We start from the raw sequence: 23,595 nt of genomic DNA, 5'->3' as shown, positions 1-23,595 counted from the left end.
TATAACTGTGCTACCAGCCGCTTTGGCACTGTTCTACATGTGGGTGACCAAACAGGGGAAGGCAGCAAAGGGCCACGAAAACCGTTCGGCTTTACTCCGAAAACACGACGCTGACGCCGTCTGTGGCAGCACCATCAATTCTCGGCTGCGACGGCGACAGCGACGCTGGCATCGACGCAGACGTCGACAACATTTTTGGCTGCAGTTTTCTTCGCGTTCTAAGAGTTCGACAACTTTGGGAAAACTGTCAGTTGGCAGCGAACTTAGAACAGGTAGACACGCACGTTGTCGGCCTTCCTCCTGGGCCCCAAAAAGAGAGAGTAACGGTACGCGACGCGACGCGAAGCGACGCCGAAAACGAAGCGAAACAGTATAGAAAGGAACATCGTCAAGACCCGAAACCCACACGAGAACCGACCAACCAACCCCCTCGCCAAAGCAAACGAAGTGTAGGCGCAGCCGAAGTGTGTGCGTGTGTGTGTGTGAATGTGAATGTGAATGTGTCCGAGTGCAGTCGTGAAGAAGAAGCAGGATCAAAGGAAGAGGAAAAGCAGAAGCAGCAGATTAGCTGGGAATCCCCCGGACAGGCTCCAAAGTGTTCCGATGCGTTCGTTCGACCATTCCGTTGGTTCGTCGTTTTTTGTTGTTTGTTGTTGTTGCTGCCGCGTCGCTAGCTCCGCTGCTTCTGTCAGCGCCGACGCCAACTGAGCTGGTCGCGCTGCTGCCGATGTAAAATTTTATTACCCCAAAACGCATCCAGCAGTCGGGTTTTGGACGTCCGGACTACACCGCCGCCTCGCTGAGACAGACGACTTTTATTGCAATTCTCTCGCCCAAGCGGCGAAAAGCGGCCCCAGACCCAGAGGGCAACCTCGTTTGAGAACTAACGGACGGAGACGGAAATACGGAGATACGGAGAAACACGGAGAAATACGGAGAGCAGCAAACAAAGACGGAGAAACAAAGAAATACAGAGAAGCACGGAGGCCACAGAGACATTCAAACTTTTGCGCGGCATCAAAGTTACGAGAAAAAACTTTTCCAAACTACGCGCAAAACTAAAATCAACTCTTCCGGAGGTCATGCTGCTTATAGACATAGACTAGCCCCTTCTCCCGGTCCCAGATCCGCAACCCCCGCAGCCACCCCCTTCCCGGCAGCACCCTCTTTAAAACAGTGCAGTGAAACAATAAGAAGAATTAACCAAAGTATAGTGGAAACAACAATTGTCCAAAAGTGGAAAGTGCGCGGCCTAATTGATATTGTGTATACGCCTCCGATGCCGGAAAAGTTTAACACCCTCCATCGGCCGATCAAGCCCTCTACCAAGAACAACTTTGAACTTGCAAATCCTTGAAGACCTCGCAGACGCAGACGCCGCTGCCGAGCCGAAACGTTGACAAAATTTCAAACAAATTTGACCCAACAAAGTGAGTGCCTAATAAAAAGTTATTTCGTTTCTCTAGTTTGAATTATTTTTGGTAGTTTTTCCTTGTTTTTTTTTTTGTTTGTTTTTGTGTTTTTTCTGGTGTTTTTCCATGTCAGTTTGTGTGTGTGAGTGCTTGTGTGCGTGCAGGTGCCTAGGTGTGTGTGTGTACGTGGAGGCAACGAAAAGATGAAGATCAGCAGCAACATTATCCAGCAGCAACTTCAGCAAAGCAACAGCAGCATTCACAAGCCAGAAGAATAACGAATGATAAAAAGACACAACAAATAAGAAAATCCCAAAAGGAAATCGAAGAGGAAAGCAAAAGAAAATGTAGAAGTGTCCAAGTTGAAAGTGTTAACAAAAAAGAATCAAATGCTTATAGAAAATCGTAAACACAATCGATATAGTCAACCGAAATCGAAACTGAAATGGAAAAAATTTACAAAAAACACACAAAAATAAACTGATACGAATATCGAAACAGAATCCGAAAAAATCTGAAACCAAACTCAAAAACAAAATCGAAACTGAAACAGAAACAGAAACAGAATTCACAAAATAGGTAAAGTTCATATATATTTGAATCTGTAATCAATCCCCTAGCCAATTTTGTCTCTCTCGTTAACCCTTAAAAGATTTCGAGTTTCTCGGAACGCCAAAGAACCGAACTGATCCCAAAACAGACCTTACCCTTAATTTAGCCACATATTTGTCCCGCCCCAGCCCCAAAAATCAAAAACTATCTGAAGCAAACCAAAAACAGAAATTGAAAACTGAAATTGAAACGAACGAAGCAGAAAATGATCCGCAAAAGAAAACCAAAAACGAAACTAAAAGCGAAATATATACAAGAAATTCAATGCAACAAGAATAATCACATTGAGAATTTGATAAATTGACAAACGATTATCGAGATTTTTTTAAGGGTTTTACTCATATTCGATGGATCGCATTTAGGCCATATTAGTGTGTATAACGAGTTGGTACCCAAGGAATGTTCCACACAGGAACCGCCAGAGAAGCAGAATGTAATTTCTAGAATAGAAGTCCGAATATCTGAATTTTTTCAGATACTGCGGATATTATAGATCGTTATTAACTACCAAAATTTCAGTAAACTTAAGATTTATCTTTCACATCACTATTAGTATTCGCTCGAATGAAACACATACATACGGGGTCCCAATCTTAGCTCCCACACATTTTCAACACAAATTATGAAGTGTTTTCATCGCAAAGAGTGCAGTTTTCAGCAGCTAAATAACTAAGAATTGTATTCGAATCGGCTTCGAATATTTTGACAGCCCAAGTCACAAACACTTCATTTCATTCAGGCAATTTTTCATATCCTGCAAACCTAATTATTCATATATACAAACATTATCAAAAAATAAGAAAGAAAAAAAGCAAGTACCTAGAAGTTTACCCACCTAAATTTAGTTTTTTTTTGGGGCCGTTATTTTTAAATGTACAAATGAAAAAAATTATGTTTGAAAGCAGTCTTTTAAATTTTAGAATATGTACCAGCGGATGGTTTTATAAACACACAAAATCATATAGAGCATATAGTAGTTAAAAGCAGACGCCCCATCTCAAAACAGGCAGCTAATGCAATCCATTAGGGATGAAAGGAAGGAAGGAAAGGAAAGGATCCGAAAGCTCGAATTCCCCATAAAACCGCAGTTCTTAATAACTCCCAAAGTTGATTGATATAATAAAGCCCACCCTGAACGTTAGAACATGGCTCTTCAGATTCGGTTCGATTTTGTTTAGTGTGGTACCGGGGCAGTTTCCTCTGCAAGCGATCCGATCTGCAATCTACTGGGATTACGGATGCTGATGATTCTGATGTTGAAAATAATGATGCTGGTTGCGCCGCTCCTGTTTACACACACAAGTTTCATCACGCTATCAAACACAACCATCAAAATTTTATTCAAATCCCAAACTCGAATCTGAATCTCTTCTGATCAGCGAACTGGCTTAGAGCAGAAGGGCCCACCACAAGATGGCGCTTTCCAAGCGTCCACTCACCAAGGACACGCCCTTGGCCGAGAGCAATAGCAACAGCAACAACCACAGCGGGGGCAACACCAACACCAGCAGTGATCTTGAGGCGACAGCCATAAAGCGCAGGAAGCGTTGCAGTCGCGATGAGGACGCGGCCCTCAACAACAACAATAACAACAACAACAACAGTAATAGCAACAATAACAACATATTGCCACAAAAGAAACGAAAACAGGGCCCCATCCCGGACAGCCCTGAGAGTCCTCCGCCAAGCATCCCCACTGTCGGAACAGCCGGAGTGGCTAAAATGACAGCCGCCGATGCAGATCAGGATGATGAGACCCTCATTCGGGAGACGCAGGCGGCATTGAAGAGTCTGTCCGGTAGCTGGCCCGATGCCCGGGCCAATCTGTACAGATTGCAGGAGCAGGACGAGAATCCACCGCCCTTCCAGAACCTCTTCGAAGAGAAGCAAAAGTATGAGGCCATTGCACCCAGAACTCCCACAACAACTGCAACTGTATCCCTGTTTCCACGTTTCCACAGACAGAAGGAGAATGACCAGGCCCGCCTCAATGCCGGCGCCACTCTCGAGGATCGCGAGCGGGGCAAGAAGCTGGCCCCGGTCACAGCCACAGGCACCGCTCTGGGTGGTGGACCAGAGGACATGGATCTGGAGGGGGCCGCCAGCAATGTGTACGCCCAGGCCGCCTCGGCCTTCAAGCCGCCCATCGACTTTATCAAACGCAACTATGCGGCCGCTGCCCACGCACATGCCCATGCCCAGGCCCAGGCCCAGGCCCATGCCCATGCCCACTATACGACAAGCGCCTACAATGCGGCCGCAGCAGCAGAGTCCGCCGCCGGATTGGCCTACTATGGCTATGCGGCAGCCGCCGCCGCCAGTCAACAGCAACAGCAGCAGCAGCAGCAATTGAGCCTGGAGCCGACTCCATTGCCGCCACGGGCCGCCTTTGACATAGCCAGCCAGCTGGGCGAAAAGCCCTCAAAGAACTCCAAGGAGCCGCTGGCAGGAGCATTGCCAGGAACGGGCGCGGGCTCGGGCACGGGCACGGGCACGGGTCATGGTGGGTCCCAGGTGGATGCCAAACAGTATACGATCCTGCAGCCGGCAGGCGTGGGCAGTCGAGCAGCCTCAGTGATGCAGGACATTGCCCGGGAAGGTGTTGTGGGTGTACCGCTGGTCGCCACTCCCCCATCCACGAGTAGTCCGCCCACAGGAGGAACAGCAGCATCGACAGCGACATCGACATCGACGCCGGCACCTAGCTACTCGCCGGGCAGCCAGAATCGCGGTAAGTTCTTCATAGTAAGCATAGTAAACGAGATTTTACAGTTGACTGTGATTTGGTGTGAATCAAATCCCGGACACTGTGCTCCAGCATCACAGTACTGTGATTCGTTGTGGTTCGGTTTGGTCTCCGGTTACGGTTCAACTGATCGATCGGCTGATGATGTGAGCGAGACTTCTTGTTGCATTGAGTTTACCACTTCAATTGGCAAAATCAAAAACAGAACAAAGCCCCACCCCCCAAAAGTCTCAACCCGTCCCAACCCTGCCCAAAAAGTGACAGAAACTGAGAGAGTGTTCCAGTGTGTGTGGTTTTGTGGATGAAGTATTATACATATGGATGTATAGAATGAGCGAGCGGCAGTACTGTACTCACTCGCCGCTTCAACTACATGACAGACAGATAGAGAGAGACTGAGTGCCCAAAAAACTCAATCTTACCCAACGATACAGCGGGCGATGACAGATGGAGTTCCTGTGGTGATTTGCCAACCCAATTATGAGCAAATTTCTGTGATGTGTTTTGATCAAAGAATGACCGATTACCCACCCACTAAAGAACCAACGAGTAGCGATGCTGTGTCTAACTTAATTACTCGCACATTCCTAACGAGTAAAAGGTATCCACTCAATTTGAATCAAAGAAAGGACAGCTGTGATCATTCATACTCGGGCAATAACCAGCGAGACTTACGATCAACGCCGAGAATAATATATTTATAGTACGGTGTAGTTTACCCTTGAAATTGGCACTTTTAAACTGTATTTATCTAAAAATCAGAATCACTTTTAATGTTAAACTAATTTATAAAAAAGTGTAATCCACACATCACCTCTTTGCTTTTGATGGAACACTTTATAAAACTTTTTTTCGTATGAGTACCAGATTTATTTGATTCCCTCATGAGAAACGTGCTATAGTGAAGCAACTTTCTTCACATAATTTGGACAATGGAATGTCGCGAAATGACGATTAGTGCAACCAGGCATGCTGTGATCACAGCATCTTAATAATTTTCAGACCCATTAGAATTCTGAATGAGAGAGCCACTCAATCTGCTTGCATAATAAGCAACATTAGGACCATTATTACAATGTTGGCTTTTGTTGTTATTATTTGCACATTTCACTGCTGCCACAGCACCCCAGATTCACCTAACCACCTCCTTGTATGACCCTTTCCAGGCATATCTAGCATATCTAAAAATAAAACCCTTTTTGCAGCTCATTCAATGCGCTCTCTCGATGGAAAGGAAAGGAGCAGGAGCGTGTGAGGGTGTGAGAGTGTGGGTGAGGCAGCCAAAAGACATTAAGCGATTTTGTCGTTATGAAAATGGGATCGGGAATGGGTATGAATATGGGGTATGGGAATAAGGTATGACTGGTGGCAGGGGGCAGCAATTTTGTTGGCTAGAATGGGACACACAACAACAACTAATGGCTTGTAAACCCTTTATACCACAACACACACACATTGAGAGCTAGACGTAGACATAGACAGACACATCTTCTGGCTGAGCGAGTGCCTCCTTGGCCTGGCAAGGCCTTGAGCTTTGCCTTTTACTAATTTCGCTGTACAATTTCCACAGACTGTCAGAAGTGGGTGGGAAAGCGAGGGTGTATGATTAGATATAAAGCATTATGAGCACGTTTTCCTTCAAAACCACTTTTGCATATTTATTTTGTCATTATGTTTTGGCATTAATATGCTGCAGAGGACCGCCGCCTTAGATGAGCCTTGAACATGAATACATATATAAATGTACGAGTAGGTAGGGTCTGTGTCTCTCTCAGGCTTGACTTTGGTATTCATATAATTTGAATGACTTTTTAAATAGTTGACAGAAGGCTCTAAAGCTCTAAAATAGAGGCAGTTTCGAGTGTTCGGTACGTGTGTGTGTGTGCCTGTGTGTTTGTGGCACGAAATAAGTCATTAGCGTGTGGCAGGCACTCATATTCCCCATTTTGTTGGTATTATTGTTGCTGCCTTTCGCTAATGTGGCTTATTAGGCTTAACCCTTGAGCAGCCTCATCTCCAGATATCTTTAGTTTCTTTTTATACCCTGCCAGATGGTATCTATCTCCTGAGTAGACGCTTGTAGCGCATAGAATAGGTATATCTGAAGCCATAGAGAACGAGTATAAGGCCCAACTAAAAACAGGATCCATAGTGAACCATCTTCAAAGTATCTAGTAGATGTAGTATGTTTATTATAGTCTTATGCCTGATTATATGCACACATGTCTTTCAGTTTTAATGACTTCTTTGATACAGATATTCCACCCTAATCTTAAAGCTGCAGTTGAATATGTTATATATATAATTATATATAGAAAACGACAAGGGTATCGAATGCTTCGGCCTGCGAGGCTGCCAGGTCCCAGGTCCTAACGTATCTCTTTTTGACTACCATTTTTGGTTAGTGGAAAATATTCTAATGCACAAACACTTGGCTCTCCACATGCTTCAGCCTCCTACTGCCACTTCCCCCTCCTTCATGGTTTTAATTAAATTCTAATTAGAGTCGAGTTGGTTTTTACCTTTTCCGGATGCCGCTGTTCTGGCTGCTGCTGCTGCTGCCGCTGCCGCTGCCGCTGCCGCTGCAGTTTGACATTTTGCCCGGCCACGTAATAGACACAACAACAAAAAGCAGGCAAGAGCAAAATATTTCGAAAAGTATTTCATTAACCAGGCCACCCTCCACCGCCACCGCCACCCACCCCCCGCACAACTGTCTAATATATATCACACACGTAGATTGTATGTACGGGCCGGAGGGAAGGCAGGATGGATGTTATCTTGGTAGGAATATGCGCTTAGAAAAAGGCCAAGTTTTTCCGTCTGCACGACATGGTTTGGCTCTGGGTCTGGTTTGATTTTTGAAAGATGTCGTACCCGGCCCCCACTTCCTCTACCCCCCTCCCTGGAGCTGTCTAATGTGTGTGTGTGTGTGTGTGTGTGTGTGTGTGAGCTTTTTAAAGTAAATAATGCAAAGCTGTTTTCCATCAAATTTTAATTAATTATTTAGGCTAAAAGAATTCGTACGTTCGCTTTTCCAGCATTTCTTCTTCAAGGTTGCTTTTTTGGAGAGGTTTCTGTGAAGTGAAAGGGTGGAAAGCGGGGCTAGCATAGGTAAAGGCATCGGGGGAGGGAAGCGAGTATGGATAGAGTGGTATGGGAATGGGTATGGACAACGTCAGGCTTGTCTTTCGCTGTCGCTTCCCATATAATTAATTAGAAAACCGCTCGCTCTCTCGCTCACCCCAGCTCCAGCTCCAGCTCCAGCTTCATCCATCTATGCCACTTCCACACTCTCGTGTCTGTCTCTTTCTCTCTCTGTGTGTGTGTGATTCTCTGTCTGACTCTGACTCACACTCAATCGCTTTGCCCAGAGCTTCGTTGATTTCACCTTTTTACTGTTAATTGGTTAATTGTAGATGGCGCCAAATGCCCCACACCGCATTGCACTGGCCAAGGACATGTCACCGGATTGTATTCGCATCATCGCAGGTACCGTTGCACCGTTTATCTCGTGTTGTGGTGTTTTGCGAAATCAATCTACATATCTTTCTCCCACTCTCTCTCTCTCTCTCTCTCTCTCTCTCTCCCTCTCTTTCTCTCTTCAACACACTCTCTGCGTCCTGCTCGAACATGCTTGGCCTGGGCAGTTTATCGGGTTGTCCGAAGCGCGATAAGGTTACCACAGAATGTAAGTTGTCCATTCCTATGCGTAGTAGATGATATATCTCTCTGCATCTATCTCTGTCTCTGTCTTTGTGTGTGCCTCTCTACCTCTCTACCTGTCTACCTGTCTCTCTCTTTCACTGGCTGTCTATCTCTCACTCTCTTTACACTCCGCTCATTCTTGCTTGAATGAAGAGTTCGCTGAGCTTTCAATTTTTCCCGTAGCGAAAAAAGCATGTTGTCTATGTTCATTTCTGTGTCTGTGTTGCGGAAGCTTTCCTGCTTTACCCTCTCTTCTAAAGCGTACATATAGCCGGCTAAAGGATCTACCTTTTAAATCTTATTTCTCAGATCAAGAGCTTTACGATTCACATTTCCAGATCTTGTTTTTATCGTAATCTCCTCAACGAAAGTGTCAGTCTTTAAATTTTATGATACACCATTTATGACATCTCATATTAAATCTCATTTATCTTTAAAATGGAATTTTTCGACATGGGCCCTTCTTTATCAATGACTTCCGTAACATTTTTCTTGGAAATTACTTTAAGATCTTTTCTATAACATATTTTCAAGAAGGTTATTCTTTTGTTTTCTGAGATTCTTCAGAATATAATTTTCTACTTATTTGTTTTACATCCACTTTTTAGTTCCACAGCTATTTTAAAATATAGTCTCTGCTTCTTTCCTTGCCCTTTAGTCCCCCTTTAGTCTCTTCCTTTCTCTTACCTCTCTACACCTCCAACTTTCTTTAGTTGCATGTTGCTTAGGGGCTGCGAAGGCTTCCTTTAGGAAAGCTTGATACATATATCGTTAGATGGCTCTCTCCTTCTCTCTATCCATAGCCTTTGTGGTGGACGATCTCTTTCTCTTTGTCTGACTGTATCTCTCTCTCTCTCTGTCTCTCTTTGTGTGCGTGCCTCTCTTTCATGCCTTCACTGGTTGTGGTATGCCTTTCTATTTGATGTTGCGTTGTAGTTGTGATAGTTAGAAAATCGCTGCCATTTCACCGCTGATCGTTAATGAAATTTCCCATCCACTCTTAATCGAAAACCCCGACCCGAATCGCATCGAATCAAATCGAACAGTGCTGGCACTGCACGAACAGATACTGAAATGCCCTACACCGGGCTGCAACGGACGCGGACACGTGCAGCCGCACCGCAGTGTGCACCGCAGCCTCTCCGGCTGTCCGCGCGCAGTCCGTCGCTCTGCCAGTCGTCGTCTGAATAGCGAGCCCTCGACCATTGATCGAACAGGTGCGTCCACGAGGCCACAGGGCCAGTAAAGTCCACGGAACCACCAGAACCACAGAACCACTACGCTGAGATTTGAAAATTCTCCAACTTCTTGAAGAATGATCCTTTAACCCGTCTCTCTCTCTCTCTCTCTCTTTTTCTACACTTTCTCTGTTATTTCTCGACATTTATTTATCATTTTGTTTGGGATTAAACGACTTTAGCGGACTTGGAAAAGCACGAAAAAGAGTTGCATCCATTGGATAAACTGAAGCTCACCTCCAGTCACTATCTGAACAACAACAACACCAGTTGCATCAACAACAATAACAAGTTGAGTGCAACAACAATGCCCATTATCAAATCGGAGTACAGTCCTGTAGCGAGCATCAAATCGGAGTACAACAAAAGCCCAATGCACTCATATCTGGCCAACGATGCAGCCGGCCCCGCCTCCAGTGTGACGGCCAGCGCATCCACGACACCGGGCACGGCCCGCACTGCGTCCGGCAGCGGGGCAACGAACGGTGGTGGCAGTGGCACAACCTCCTCCAATGGTGGCGACGCTAATCTGCATGCGCCGCACTTGAGTCGCTTTGTGGGGATGCAGAGTCCTCCCCAGCCACAGAGCCACCATCCACATGCCCACCACGTTCAGCAGCAGCAACAGCAGCAGCAGCAACACACACTCCACCAGCAGCGCGGACCCTTCATAAACGAGGGCAACGACGGTCCCGATCCCTCAGCCAGCTACCACACAGAGCACCAGCAGCAGCAGCAGCAGCAACAGCAGCAGCAGCAGCAGGCTGAGGAGCGACAGTACGAGCAGATGCGTTACGCCGTGGGCGGAGAGCTGCTGAGTAGCAATGGTGGAGCCAATGCCAGCGAACTCTCACCTGGAACGGCGCGGAGTGCCTACGAGGCGCATCCGCATCCACACCCACATCCGCATCCACATCCGCACCCGCCCACCTCGCTCAGCTCCCTCAGCAGTGCATCGGTGGTGGGGGCGCCCGCCTTCGCCACAGTGGACTCCGTGTCAGCGGTGACCGTTTCCGCTGGAGCCGGCGGCTTCGAGCGGTACGACCCCAACTGCTGCCCCAACGGACAGCGTCAGGTGGCGTCCGTGGCGGGCGTGGCAGCTGCCTCAGCATCGGCAGCGGCGGCGGCGGCAGCCTATCACTATCTGCCCCAGAGCGCCGACGATCTGCAGGTGCAGCAGCAAAAGTATCTGCAGGAGCAGCAGCTAATGCTGGCCAAGGCCGAGCACGAGGAGCAGTTGGCCAATGGCGGCGGTGCGGGGCCGATCTATCCACGGCCCATGTACCATTACGATCCCACCATGGGCCCCCTGCCCCCGGGTTTTTCCGCCATCAATCTGTCCGTGAAGATGGCCGCTGCTCAGGCGGCCGCCGCTGCAGCCGCCTATCAGAACCAGCAGCAGCAGCAGCAGCAACAACAGCAGCAGCAACACCACCAGCAGCAGCAGCAACAGCAGCAACAGCAACAGCAGCAGCAGCAGCAGCAGCAACACGGCAAACAGAGCTCCTCGCCCACCCCGAACGTTGGAGGCGTGCCAGCGCCAGCTGTAGACCTATCCGGGTCCACATCGGTGACCTCCAGCAGTCCGCACGGTTTCAATTCACCAGCCTCCCACAACCAATACAACCAGCGCATGGGCAACGGCAGCCCCCAGCCGGGGGCCAGTCCGAACATAGCCAGCCCCCAGGTGCCCAGTCCGCAGGGCCAGACCCTGGACCTCAGTGTCACCCGGCTCCCACACAGGTAAGCAGACAGCACTCGACAGTTTCCAGCACAGCATCCACCAGATCACTCATTAGTTGGGATTACAGCATCATCACCAGTCCCCAGTACGGCGCCGATGGCCTTGTCGTGGGTCATGCCCAGGGATTTGGCAGCGGAGCGCCCGGCGCCCTGGGTCCCAACGGACCGCCACGTTCCCCCCAAATGGAGCCCGTCGACTTCAGCGGCCCGCCGCGACCATTAGGCTTCGGACTGGTCGGACACATCAGTGGACCGCGGCCCTACAGCCGCGAATCCACACCGGACAGCGGCGGCTCTCATTACATCGAGACGTACAGAGATCCGAGCGGTAAGTAACCAATAAAAAAGGACGAAACAGTTTTATTGTACCCTTGTAACCCGTCGGTTTAACCATATGCCTCGTATTCCAGTTGAGTGCAATACATTTCCATGCTTACTGTCGGATATGTGTAGTATTTAATAATGTGAAACATTCTTTGGAAACACCCATCACCAATCCGGCAAAGAATACTTACACATAACGCCGCGAACATGCCTTTCCAGGACCAGCGTTAAATATGATCTCTTTGTTCTTCCAGGGTACTCCCCGCATCCCGGATACGGTATGGTGGTGCAGTCGGACTATCCACCGGCGGGCTATCATGGCTATGGTCCAGCCGCGTATCAGTGCAGCAATCCGTATGCCACGGCGGTAGGCCCCGGCGGCTATCCGACACCCGTCTCCGGCGGCTATTCGCCCAGCCCGGCCACCTGCTACTCGATGCCACCGCCACAGCACATACCGCAGCACGACAAGACCAAGGATGGGTAAGTCCGCGCTTAGGATGCGCCTCGGAGAGATGCTCCCTGGGCCTATAGTCAATGAATTATGCAACAAGGGACCATGTGTGAAAATATCCTACACTCGACAAAAAACTGTTCCAAGTTTATTCAACGGACAACTTTTCTAGTTGAAACAGCTTCTAAATATTAAATTTTTCCTTTTATTATTGTGGGAAATATGAATTTGGGAACATGGAAAGAACAGAACAAAATGTTTATTGTAGATTATTTTGTCTATGTATTCTATATATATGTACATCCCATCTATCTATGTCCCCATCACCCATCTATGTCACCCGAAAGTGTTCATCGGACAGTGTCCCACCACCACCTGATCCGAGCTCCGCTTCAAGAGAAGGGTCATTAAAGCTTTCAGGCACATCACTGGCGGACCACTGTGTCACAGACCCGGGACTTTAATATTTATGATTACGGCGGAGAGTTGACGCAGAGCGGTCATAAAACCAGTCCCAGTCTTAGTCCCACTCCCCACTCACAGGCAGATGGTTTAATGAAACTTTAAAACTGAAAGTTTCAAGACCAAAGTCTTAGCCACCACACACGCAAGCCCCCCCACGCCGTACACACTCACAAACACACATAGAGAGAGCAATCTTATCTGGCCAAGAGCACTCTTAGCACTCTTGGCCTGATTTAATACTTTTGGGTCAGCCAGTAATCCCTTTGTACGTATGTTCCATCCCGAACCATCCACAGATTGACGGGCTGCTCGCGCTCGGACCGGAATCATCTGCAGTCGCACTCGCAGGAGCTCAAGTGCCCCACGCCCGGCTGCGACGGCTCTGGCCATGTGACCGGCAACTACTCATCGCACCGCAGCCTCTCCGGATGTCCCCGGGCCAACAAACCCAAGAGCAAGCCGCGCGATGGCCAGGACTCGGAGCCGCTGAGGTGTCCCATACCAGGATGCGATGGCTCCGGTCACTCCACCGGCAAGTTCCTCTCCCACAGAAGGTGAGTTGGGTTTGGCGATTTGGGATGTGGGCTGTTCGATTCTGCATTGGTTTTCTATAAAAGGGATGGATATCTGTCTTTTCCAGTGCTTCGGGCTGTCCCATAGCCAATCGGAACAAGATGAGGGTCCTGGAAGCTGGGGGCACTGTGGAGCAGCACAAGGCCGCTGTGGCAGCTGCCACAGCTATGAAGTTCGATGGTAAGATCCCCGAAGACCTCAACAGAAGCTTTAATGATCCCCATCGCTCTATTGAACTATTTTTTCCAATCTTCCCTCTGTTTTTCTCTTTCTTCAGCCTGCACCACTGTTGGAGGCCAGGGAATCAAGAAGCCCAAATTCGACGAGGTCACCATGGTCTATCCCAAGGGTTATACTGGTAAGTGTCAAGGTCTCTATCTCTCCTTCTCCTTCTCTCTCTGTCTCTGCATCTCTCTCTTGCGCGTTTTTTTTCTGTTATGAACTGGGCCCATTGCCATTATACTACCCCACCTCCTCTCAAACAGGGCGGAGGTGGGGTCATAATGGCATTTTCATAAAGTCTGCAACACACAGAAGAATAATAAGTCCGAACCCGAAATAAAATGATGAAATTATTTGTTATAGTTTTAAAAAGTGATGATCGCCGGTCCTATGAGAAAACTATCTTTAAAATCCACTAAATATGGTTCCAAAGGACTCTCAAATTCCCAAGAGACAACCACCAGACAGTGGTCTCCTTCAAAGTCTCCTGATATTGGATATGCAGTATTATTGTTAATTTTAGATGAAAAATCCACGGGCGTTACGTCCAAAGCTCTTGATCTTTTAAATGATTGGAATCACTTTAGCTTCTTGACAATTTCCACTAGAAAAAGGCCGTTCTTTTCAGAAAGAGATCCTGAGAGCTAAAGCCCCTTTAAAGTGTAACTTAAGTGCTAAAATGTTAGTCATCTTCATGCATTCCAACTTTCATCGCTTCCACTATAGAACTACCCTAAGATTCGTAGAAGTCTCTTTCGAAAATATTTAAAAAATATTAAAAATAAAAAAACTAATCGAAATGGATACTGAGAATTAGGGTTCCGAAATTCTTCTCTGTTGTTGCTCGCTTTTAATCGAAAAAACTTTCGGTTGGAGTTTTGTGTGCGTGTGCTAACGTCAAAAAAAGTATACAAACAAAAAATTGAAAAAGAATAGATAAACGTAATCGTAAAGACATGAGTTACAAGTATATTCAAAGATGAAACACTTTATTTTTGGTTTTGGTTTCGGAAAATGCAAAAAATAAAATAAAATAAAACCATACGAATAGGAAATATAAATTCAAGACAAAATTTATCGTTTTCAAATTAAAGAGGATACGGGCTATGAAAAACCCCAACAATCCAACACCAAAATCCCCAAAACCCCACTCCACAAACCAACCAATAAATCCTCTATTAACCCGGTACATAACATGAACGATCGACCCGTTGAGATCTCTAAGCACGCACACACAACTGTATCCTCTGAATATCCTTGTGTGTGTGTGTGCCTAGAGAACAAGAGAAACTAAAGCAACCAAGAAGATAATACAAAAAGAGAAAGAAACAAAAGAAAAAGCAAAACATTTAAATTCCTAGTTTTAATTCTAATTTAATTCTGTGTTCCTTCTTTTCGTTTCGTTTCATGGTTTTTGTTGGCGTTTTCTTTTAGATTACGCAACATTTTGTATCGGTGCCGAGTATCTACTGTAGATAGAAAACGAAACTGATCAAAAACAGCCCGAAATACCGAAAACATGAAACCACAACCACCAACCAAAAATAAATGAAAATGCAAATGAAAAACGAGAAAACGAAAAGCGAAAAGCGAAAAACGAAACTGCAATTGCAATTGCACCAGCAAACAAAATCAAAAGATGAACCGAAATACAGAAATACAGACACCCCCAAATAAAACAAATAAAACAAAAAACATAGCATACATGTATGTGTGTATATAAATACATGCATATATATATGTAGTACATAGAGAAATGTTGTGTATATACACATATATACAGCAAATTGTTATACAGCCCACACAAAAGTCAAAAAATTCAAGTCTACCACAAAAAATGTACATACAAATATTCCCAGAAGGTCTGTCGATCAAGGTAAGCCCCGAAGATACATACATCCATACAAACATATGTCCATTAAAGATGAAAACACACACTGCCAATCATATCCAATCACGGCCACATCACCAGTCCCCACCACTCAGAGCCACACCTATACTCGTACACCCCAACACACACCACATCACAGCCCAGCCACTCTACTCAGGGCACAGCGATTCACTCGGTGTTTGAGGCACATTCTGTAATCTACTCGTACCCATATAAAGATAACTTCCTGTTTCCTGAGACCGTAGCTTTCGAACGCAGCTTCACCGAAAGGTTCCATTCGACGTTGACGCGTGATTGTCGATTTGCCGTTCAAACGAAATAGAAAAGCTTATTTTCCGACTCAAAGAGTACAATGGAATGGAACAAAAAGTGAAAAACAGAACATGCTCTCAATAAAGTGTTCCATATTCCGCAGTGCCTTCCTCAGGCATCCTAATGCCAAAGCATGGTTCCACGTTCAGTGTTGTACGAGTATTTTACTTTCAATGTTTTAATGCTGTAATTTCCAAGGGGGGTTTCACGCTCAGCGATGCATGTGCGTTCAGTATTAATTTAAGATCAAGCTGTTCCACATTCTCTGTCCCACGCACTCTATGATCCCCACTCACCCACCAACCCAACCCACACACGCTCCGATTGAGTTGCTAGCACACGCGCACATAGAAAACCCGTGGAATGCCAGAGACAAGACTAAAAAAAAACTAAAAATGAAGATTAAAAACAGAAGAAAAACAAAAAAATAGATCCTAAGAGAGCGCTATCGGCTACACCCACTAACTGTGTCCTTTGACCTACCCTTCTCTCTCCCATCAACCATCCTACTCCACCATGCAGGAGGAAGCGGCCTGGACATTGTCATGAGCGGCGTGGGCAGCTCCGGCGGTGTTGGCGGCGTGGGCGGCATTGGCCTCAACGTCAACGTTGGCCTCGGAGTCACCAGCAGCAGCAACAGCGCCCACAGCAGTCTCAGCAGCAGCAACAACAACAACAACAACGGAAACGGAAACGGCGGAAACAACGAGAAGAGCGGAACGGCGCCAGCCTCCGGCAACGGTAGCGACGATCTGAACACTCTGGAGGCCGAGATCTCCGAGCTGCAGCGAGAGAACGCCCGAGTCGAGTCGCAGATGATGCGGCTCAAGTCCGACATCAATGCGATGGAGTCGCAGCTGAGCACCAGCGATCGGGTACGTAGGCTCAGGTTCGTTGACGGCAACAAATTATGAGAACAAACACCATATCTAACTAGGCTAAGTGCACCCTTTTCCCTTTGCCCTCTGTAGCGTAATATGATGGTCATAGGGAAAGTTTAACGCGCCGGAAAGTTTGGCCAGACTTGTCGGTCGGGTGGGGGCTGGGGTTGCCTAAACTTTGACTCAAAACGAGACTTTGAGTGGAGTTCTTTCCCCCGAGTTCTTGTTATTTTTTTTTCATTTTTTATTTTTCTTGTTTTGCCCGAAGTACTGTCTATCGGCACCTGAGTTTTGTCTTAACACTTTTCAAGGACGTCTCCAAAGCGCCCGACAAAGGGCTGAAACAATGAGCCCAAGTACAGTAAAGTAAAGTAAAGCGGAAACTTTTATCAGCCGCCGTCAACGTCGACTCGTCATTGAACTAACTGTATTAACTTTGTCAAATTGTCGACTAAAAAACAGGAAAGGACTCTCGCGGTCATTCCTATAAGCAGCCCTAATAGTGGTCCGATTCCAATTAAACTGTTATGGCACAATAATCAAAAAAGTTTTGATGGATTAACCTTAGAAACAAGTAGGTAAGACTATAATATAATTGCACAGTGAAGGGCAAAGTGATGACAGCAAATGCATTATTGTGTCCTTTGCGAAGGAAAGCCTTGGTCTGAAGTGGAAAATGAGCCCCAAATTCCGTTTTAAAGTATGTACATATGGTGTGTATATATGTATGTCAAAGCTATGGATCTTCACAGCGTTAAGCGCAATATATATATCCATTGAATTTTTCCAGTAGGAATTATTTACGGTTCCAAGACGAGAAGGAATCAGCGCTAGATTTGAAACAACCCGAAATGCAGTTTTGACGTTCACCCCTCTCCATCAGAGTGTGACAGCCAACCAATCGGTGACGTTGCATCCGCACTGCATCTGTGGCAGCGAATCAGATTCCACTAGGTAGCAGGAGAGTGGAGAGGTGGCAGGAGACAGACACACCCCTAAACACAAGCGTCAAGCTCCCATATACACACACACACACGCATGTCCCTAGACCACAAGGAGTGTGAGTGTATGTGTGTGTCAGTGTCAGTGTCAGTATGTGTTTTGGTGTGTGTGATGCTGGTCATGCGCAGGCAGCTGCAGCCCCGTCAGAGGCGAGGCGCCAGCCCAACACGCAGCCAGCAAATCGCAGAACACCATTCGATTTGCTCCTAAAACGGACAAAGAAAAAAGAAAGAAAGCAGCACCAAAAAGAAATACACCAAATAACTGTGCTACGGTCAAAGCAGAGCATCGGCAGAGGCAGCGGCAGCAAGCAAGGGAAGAGGTGAAGCAGTACAAGCAGTACAAGCAGTAGAACAAGCATCGGAGAAAGCACCAGCCAAAGCAGAGAGCCAGCAGTTTTTCCGCAGTAGCAGAGCACAGGCAGAAGCAGTGGCAGAGGCAACGGCAGAGGGCACAAGCCGTATCCGACGCAGCAGCAGAGGCAAAGGCAGACAGCATTAACCTTTCGTAGCCTCCGCAGTGGAGAAGGGGGGACATGTGCGTGTGTGTGTGTGTGTGTGAGTGTCAGCTCAAACAACTCCGAATAGCGAAAGGCAAAGCTGAAAAAAATAACGGAACCTGCTTTTCCTCTCTCCCTCTCGTTTGTGCTCGTGACGGCATCGTCGATGATTCGTCCTCTGAACATTTTTTTCTGCTTCTCTTATTGTTGTTGTGCCTCCTTCTTGCTCTTCATTTCTTGTCACCCACTCTCCTTTTTTATTCGTGTGTTTGGTGCGTCCTTATTGGAATTTCAATTTGCCTGAGATACATAAATCCGTACATACATGCTCGTATGTGCACATAACGAATCATGAGTGGGTGTGTGTATGGGTGGGAGTGTGAGTGAGCGAGGTGCATACATATGTTTAGAGGTAGCAAAGTCCAACCCTCCCCATACCACAGGGTCGCCGACAGCCAAACGACTGGCCAGCCCTCAAATTCCAATCGAAAGGAACAGCCCTAACCTTCAATTCGAAACGAAACAGACTACACCTCCATTTCGATAATATCCCCAAGTTCCATTTGAAAGGAACCTAGTTCGAACTCCTTTCGAAATGGACAGCACCAAGCAAATAATTACAATCCGAATTTATCTATCGAATCATTCGCGCATCGACATTAAGATACACGGCACTCAGTTTCTATAGGAAATGAGACTTGCTTAAGTGTAATATCACAGAGATCTGATTGGTCCCTAGGTGTCTGGGGTTTGAAGAACATAGTTGAAACCTTCAGCCGTGACCATCGTATTACAATAGTACATTGCCCAACTCCATCCCTCGCACCGCCAGCCTTAAGACTTTCTAACCACCTCAATAACCTCTTTTCTTCCCATCCCCATAGGAGGCATCTCCATTGAGCGGCCATCAGCAGCAGCAGCGCTCCTCCAATGTGGCCATGGCTTCACCCAGCGGACAGTCGCCTTTCGCCAGCGTCAGCTCCACCAGCGGGACCGGAACAGGTCCCGCAACCAGCTCCAGCAACAACAACGGAAACGGAAGCAACGATCTGGGCCACTCGATCAGCAGCCTGACGCCAGGTTCCGGGAACAGCAACCCAAACACGAATGTGGGTGGCATGATGTCGCATGCCCCCGTGGACGGGAGTGTAGCCCCGCCCAATGCCAACCTAAACAACTACTACGAGAGCTTGCGCAACAACGTGATCACGCTGCTGGAGCACGTGCGTTTGCCGCCGCCACCGGCACCACCCACTTCGGTCTCCGTCTCGGCCTCGATCGCCGGCGGCCAAGTGGTGTCGGGGCATGGCTTGGACAGTGTGTGTGCCGGGGGTCAACTGGTAGCCGGAAGCGGCGGAGATCACGCCACGGCCTACTCCACATTGCTGCCGCCACCGCCACCACCCCCATCGGCCAGCAGCGGGGGTATTGGTGGCGGAATGTACGGTCATCAGGGTGGGACGGGTAGTGGTGGTGGCCCGCCACCGGGTCCGCCGCCGGTGCCACCGCATCATGCCTACACCGTGCATCACCCCGTCAGCTATGCCCACCCACACTCGCATCCGCACGGACATCCGCACGGTCACCCACACCCGCACCCGCATCCGCACGAGCATTTCGACTCGTACATCTCCAAGCTGCAGTCGCTCTGCGTTCCGCCCGATGTCTATGCCCTGCCCGACGACGCCGAGCGGACCGTCTACAACTCGGTGAAGCCAAGCATGCACCAGGACTACGGCAAACTGATGCCGACACCCATCTAAGCGAGGAGGATATCAAAGCAATAGTTGGTAGCCCCGATGTCCCGTCCAGGGTTCGTGAGTGTAAATATACTACCTATAGAGTGGAGAAGTGGAGGCTTCAGTGTCGGCCCCATAAAACGGACTATAAGAATTGTGGGGTGGGGATATCTGCTTTAACCTGAAGAACAAGACATCTCCCAGCCCAAGGATCTTTATGTAGCGCATAGATATCTGTAGAAATCTACGTATATATTGAGTCCGCCTGGAAAACGGACAGATCCTTTTCCTAGTGTTAGATTGAGCTGTTGCACATCCTATATCCTAGACGCTTTCGTCGTGTTGATAGAAACTGTATAAAAATTAAAACCTAAAGTAAGTGAGTAATAATATTCATAATACGATTTACGATTAACATTTTTTTTGTCTGTATCAAATACTAAAAAAAAAACAACTATAAGTTATAGAAACTTATAAATAGATATAGTAGTAGGAGTTTGAAAAAGTATATGTTTAATGTAGGCCATTTGTTTGGTGTTGATGTCTTGGTCAATTTTTTGCATACGAAATGGATAATATTCTTAAATATTTAATCAGCTCCTCCACCCACACACAAAACCCCACCCCCACCCTAGCCACAAACCCGAGCTCTAGCCCCTCAAAGTAAGTTTAGTTTAGAGGAAAAGTCAAACACCAAAAGTGGAGATACAAAAATAATAAAAACATAAACGGGAAATATATTCAATACCAAAGTTAGAGGATGTAATCGTGTTACTTTTTTTTGTTTTTTTTTTTTGTAATATTGGAAATTAATGGAAAAACGTGTGTGTAATATCAAGAGAACACCTACAACTAGATGTATGGTGTATGGGTATGTATGACTTTTGTGGTTGAGAGCAGGGAATACATATGAATATTCCATAAAAGATCATACACGAAGTATATGAATATATATATATGCGTGGTTGTCTCTGTAGGATCATAAGTTTTAATGTGACCCCATTGCCGGAATTGGCAAAAGGCCCCCCAACCAAGCCCCCACAAACGAAAAGCAAATTGGGAAAAAATCAATGAAAATAAATAGGCTAAAATTCAGTGCAATACATTCAAAAACGAATAGCGAAAAACCAAAAGCATAAATAATATAATTGTGTAATCTTAAGTAACAAAAAAGTAGTTGAACATAATGTCACCTTTTTTTGTATCGTCTTACGTCTAATCATAACATTAAATATAACTAAACGAAAAGAAGAGGGAGATAAGGAAAATAAATCGCCAGAGAGACGGAGAAGAGGGCACCCAAACCAAAAGGTAATTTAGACGAATTTTAAAAAATTAAATTAAATTTAAACAAAAAAAACAAAGCAAACCAGAAAATTAAAACCGGAAAACGGAAAGCAAACAGTATGGAATAATAGCAGGCTTAAAAAATTCATTGTACTTAATGAAGTCATAAATTATGATGATAAACAAAATTACACTAAAATAAATATAAATAAAAAAAATATTATATATATATATATATGAGTATATATAATATAATATTGTATTGTATGACAAGAAAATTCTGTAATTTACAAACGAAAAATATTTTATGTGATCATTGTCATTTTTTTTTTAATATTACAAGAAATAAATAATTCGAATACCAAATAAAGGATATACACAACATGATGTCTGGATGTTTCCAATGCGGGTCTTCGGGGAATATTTATATGGGACTAGAGACCATCGATCGGAAGATTCAGGACACAAACCAATCAATCTTTATGGGAGACTGATTCAGATAAATAAAAACAAAAGCAGCGTTTAACCGCTGAGAGAAAGCGTTCAAGGCTTATGCCAGAAACCCACTACCATTTATGCTCATATATTTTTGCTTTTTCCAAGTTTTAGAGGTCCTTGTTCTGTAGGAAAGCAGGGAGGAAAGCAGAGAACTACTTGGGTACTACGTATGTAAACCGATCTTCCCCAACCAGTTTGTAAACTATAATTGTTTTGGAGTTTTGGTACCACCAACGTGTGAGCAGTCGTTTCTAGAGTGTATGCAAACTCATAGACTACCTCAAAGGGGGCCCGCCCGGTGTCTTCAGCACTCTTCACCATCTTATCCTTTTCTGTTAAATAAATAAAAAGGTACAAATAAAAGTCGGATCAATGCTATTTACATCTTACCTAGGTACATAGGGTGGGTACATGTGTACGTTTTGCTCTAAAACTCTTCCTGATATTTCATTAGCCATTATAATAATTTTTCATTGTTGTTGATTGTTTGGTTGTGGGCACAACACCTGATTTCGTGTTGTCTTGAACGCTAATTAGAAATAAATTATTTAATAGATTAATTTATAATCTTGGATGTTTCTAATATAGCCAGTGAACTTCCGCTCCCGTTGGTGCGTAAAAAGGATCGATCATCATATGATTTTTCTTCAGTAATAAGCAGCACGTTACTGAATATTTTACAACTTAATTTTACTACCACAAAAGTAAATATTTCCCAAATGAAGTCCGTTGTGCTGTACAGCGGTTAAGATTTGTTAGGCTTGAATCTTGCTGTTGCATATTTCGTGGTGTTTGAGCCACGGACTGTACTTTTTTTTGTAAGTAATTACCCAGGGGCGGTGAGTACATTTACTTTAATTTAATAGTTCACTAATAAGTAGGCAAGGCTGATATGGACATCGGTTAGCAAAGTAAAAAGAGTATCATATATTACCTTAAATGAGGCCCTTGTACAAAAGTTTTACTAAAAACAACGTCTACCATCAGTATTGTCTTTGGTAGACACCCAACTATTGATTCAGATATCTGTCCGAACTAAAAATACTCGATTATTTACCTAATTGATTCTTTTCGTTTATTAATTTGCTACAAATATTCCAATATTTCCTCTTTTCTTTGCCTTACATTAGCATAAATCAGTAGGAAAATTTTTTTCTTTTTTTTTTTTTTGGTGTGGATGGGTTTTGGCCGGGCAATCGAATGAAAAATGCTCAGCAATTTCTTGGCAACATTTTTAATTTCAATTAGCCCGGGCACTGACCAGGAGAAAGCTCCGTCCACCGCTAAACGATGAAGGATGAAGGCGAACCCATGGGGCATAGAGGCAGAAATTGGGGACTGGTGAGGATTGCAATGTTTTCTGGTTTGCTGCCACTTGATTTATGTGGCTACATTAGACATTCCGCACATAGAGAGTTCCAACTACATACATACATGTGTACATATGTGTGCGAAAGGGAAATTTAGATGGGTTGAGCGTGAAAAAGAGCTATAAATGGGTTCAGAGTGAGAGGAAGATACACACGCTGTAACACGGAGTAAGAGAAGTAGTTGAAAGTTGACTAAGTGATTGCCAAAAAAAAAAAAACTAAAAGCGAACACGGCCCAACACAATTAGAACCGAAAACGAACTTCAATGAGAGGTTGAATGTGGGTTTGATCTAGTGGAATGGGTGCTCTGTAGTTTTGCTATTGACCAGCATGGAATATTTTTGGCTACCACCTAAGCACTCAAAGGGTTAAGCGCACAGAGGGCTAAGGGGGAAAAAGCGCCTTCTCCAAATGAGGGCAAAGGGTTCTTCGGTTCAGGGTCTGGGTCCCCCGGTCCGGGTCAAGCTTTGGTTTCTGGGTTTGCTCGTGTGAGCCGCAAAAATATTTGCATAGTTACCTTTAATGTGGTTCGACAGCGTTTCAGCAGTGGAGCTCGGTTCAGAACGTTTCAGATTGGTTCGGTTTGGTTCAAAATGGAGTGAAGTGGAGTGGAGTTCA

The 23,595-nt window shown here is 45.7% G+C and overlaps 1 protein-coding gene across 7 annotated transcripts; it reads left to right on the top strand.

Annotated features, from left to right (window-relative positions):
* Nucleotides 1-268: 268 nt before the first annotated feature.
* LOC108165089 (hormone receptor 4) lies at nt 269-21,254 on the top strand. Of its 7 annotated transcripts, none has more exons than XM_033396523.1 (11): nt 269-1,430; nt 3,404-3,916; nt 3,986-4,755; nt 9,899-11,459; nt 11,528-11,787; nt 12,038-12,266; nt 12,999-13,256; nt 13,343-13,455; nt 13,553-13,633; nt 16,223-16,575; nt 18,967-21,254. In XM_033396523.1, exons 2-11 carry the CDS (start codon nt 3,438-3,440, stop codon nt 19,843-19,845), a joined length of 4,983 nt encoding a protein of 1,660 aa, XP_033252414.1. In that variant the 5' UTR covers nt 269-1,430; nt 3,404-3,437; the 3' UTR covers nt 19,846-21,254. The 7 variants fall into 7 exon arrangements, with proteins under 7 accessions (XP_033252414.1, XP_033252403.1, XP_033252418.1 ...); XM_033396512.1 differs by having other exon boundaries at nt 11,516-11,787; XM_033396527.1 differs by adding an exon at nt 9,525-9,695 and having other exon boundaries at nt 3,404-4,755.
* The last annotated feature ends 2,341 nt before the right edge of the window (nt 21,255-23,595 follow it).

The sequence above is a fragment of the Drosophila miranda genome, chromosome XL (assembly GCF_003369915.1).
Source record: "Drosophila miranda strain MSH22 chromosome XL, D.miranda_PacBio2.1, whole genome shotgun sequence".
NCBI classification, from domain to species: domain Eukaryota; kingdom Metazoa; phylum Arthropoda; class Insecta; order Diptera; family Drosophilidae; genus Drosophila; species Drosophila miranda.
The sequence above is the reverse complement of the archived record's forward strand: the minus strand, read 5'-3'. Positions and strand labels throughout refer to the sequence as shown.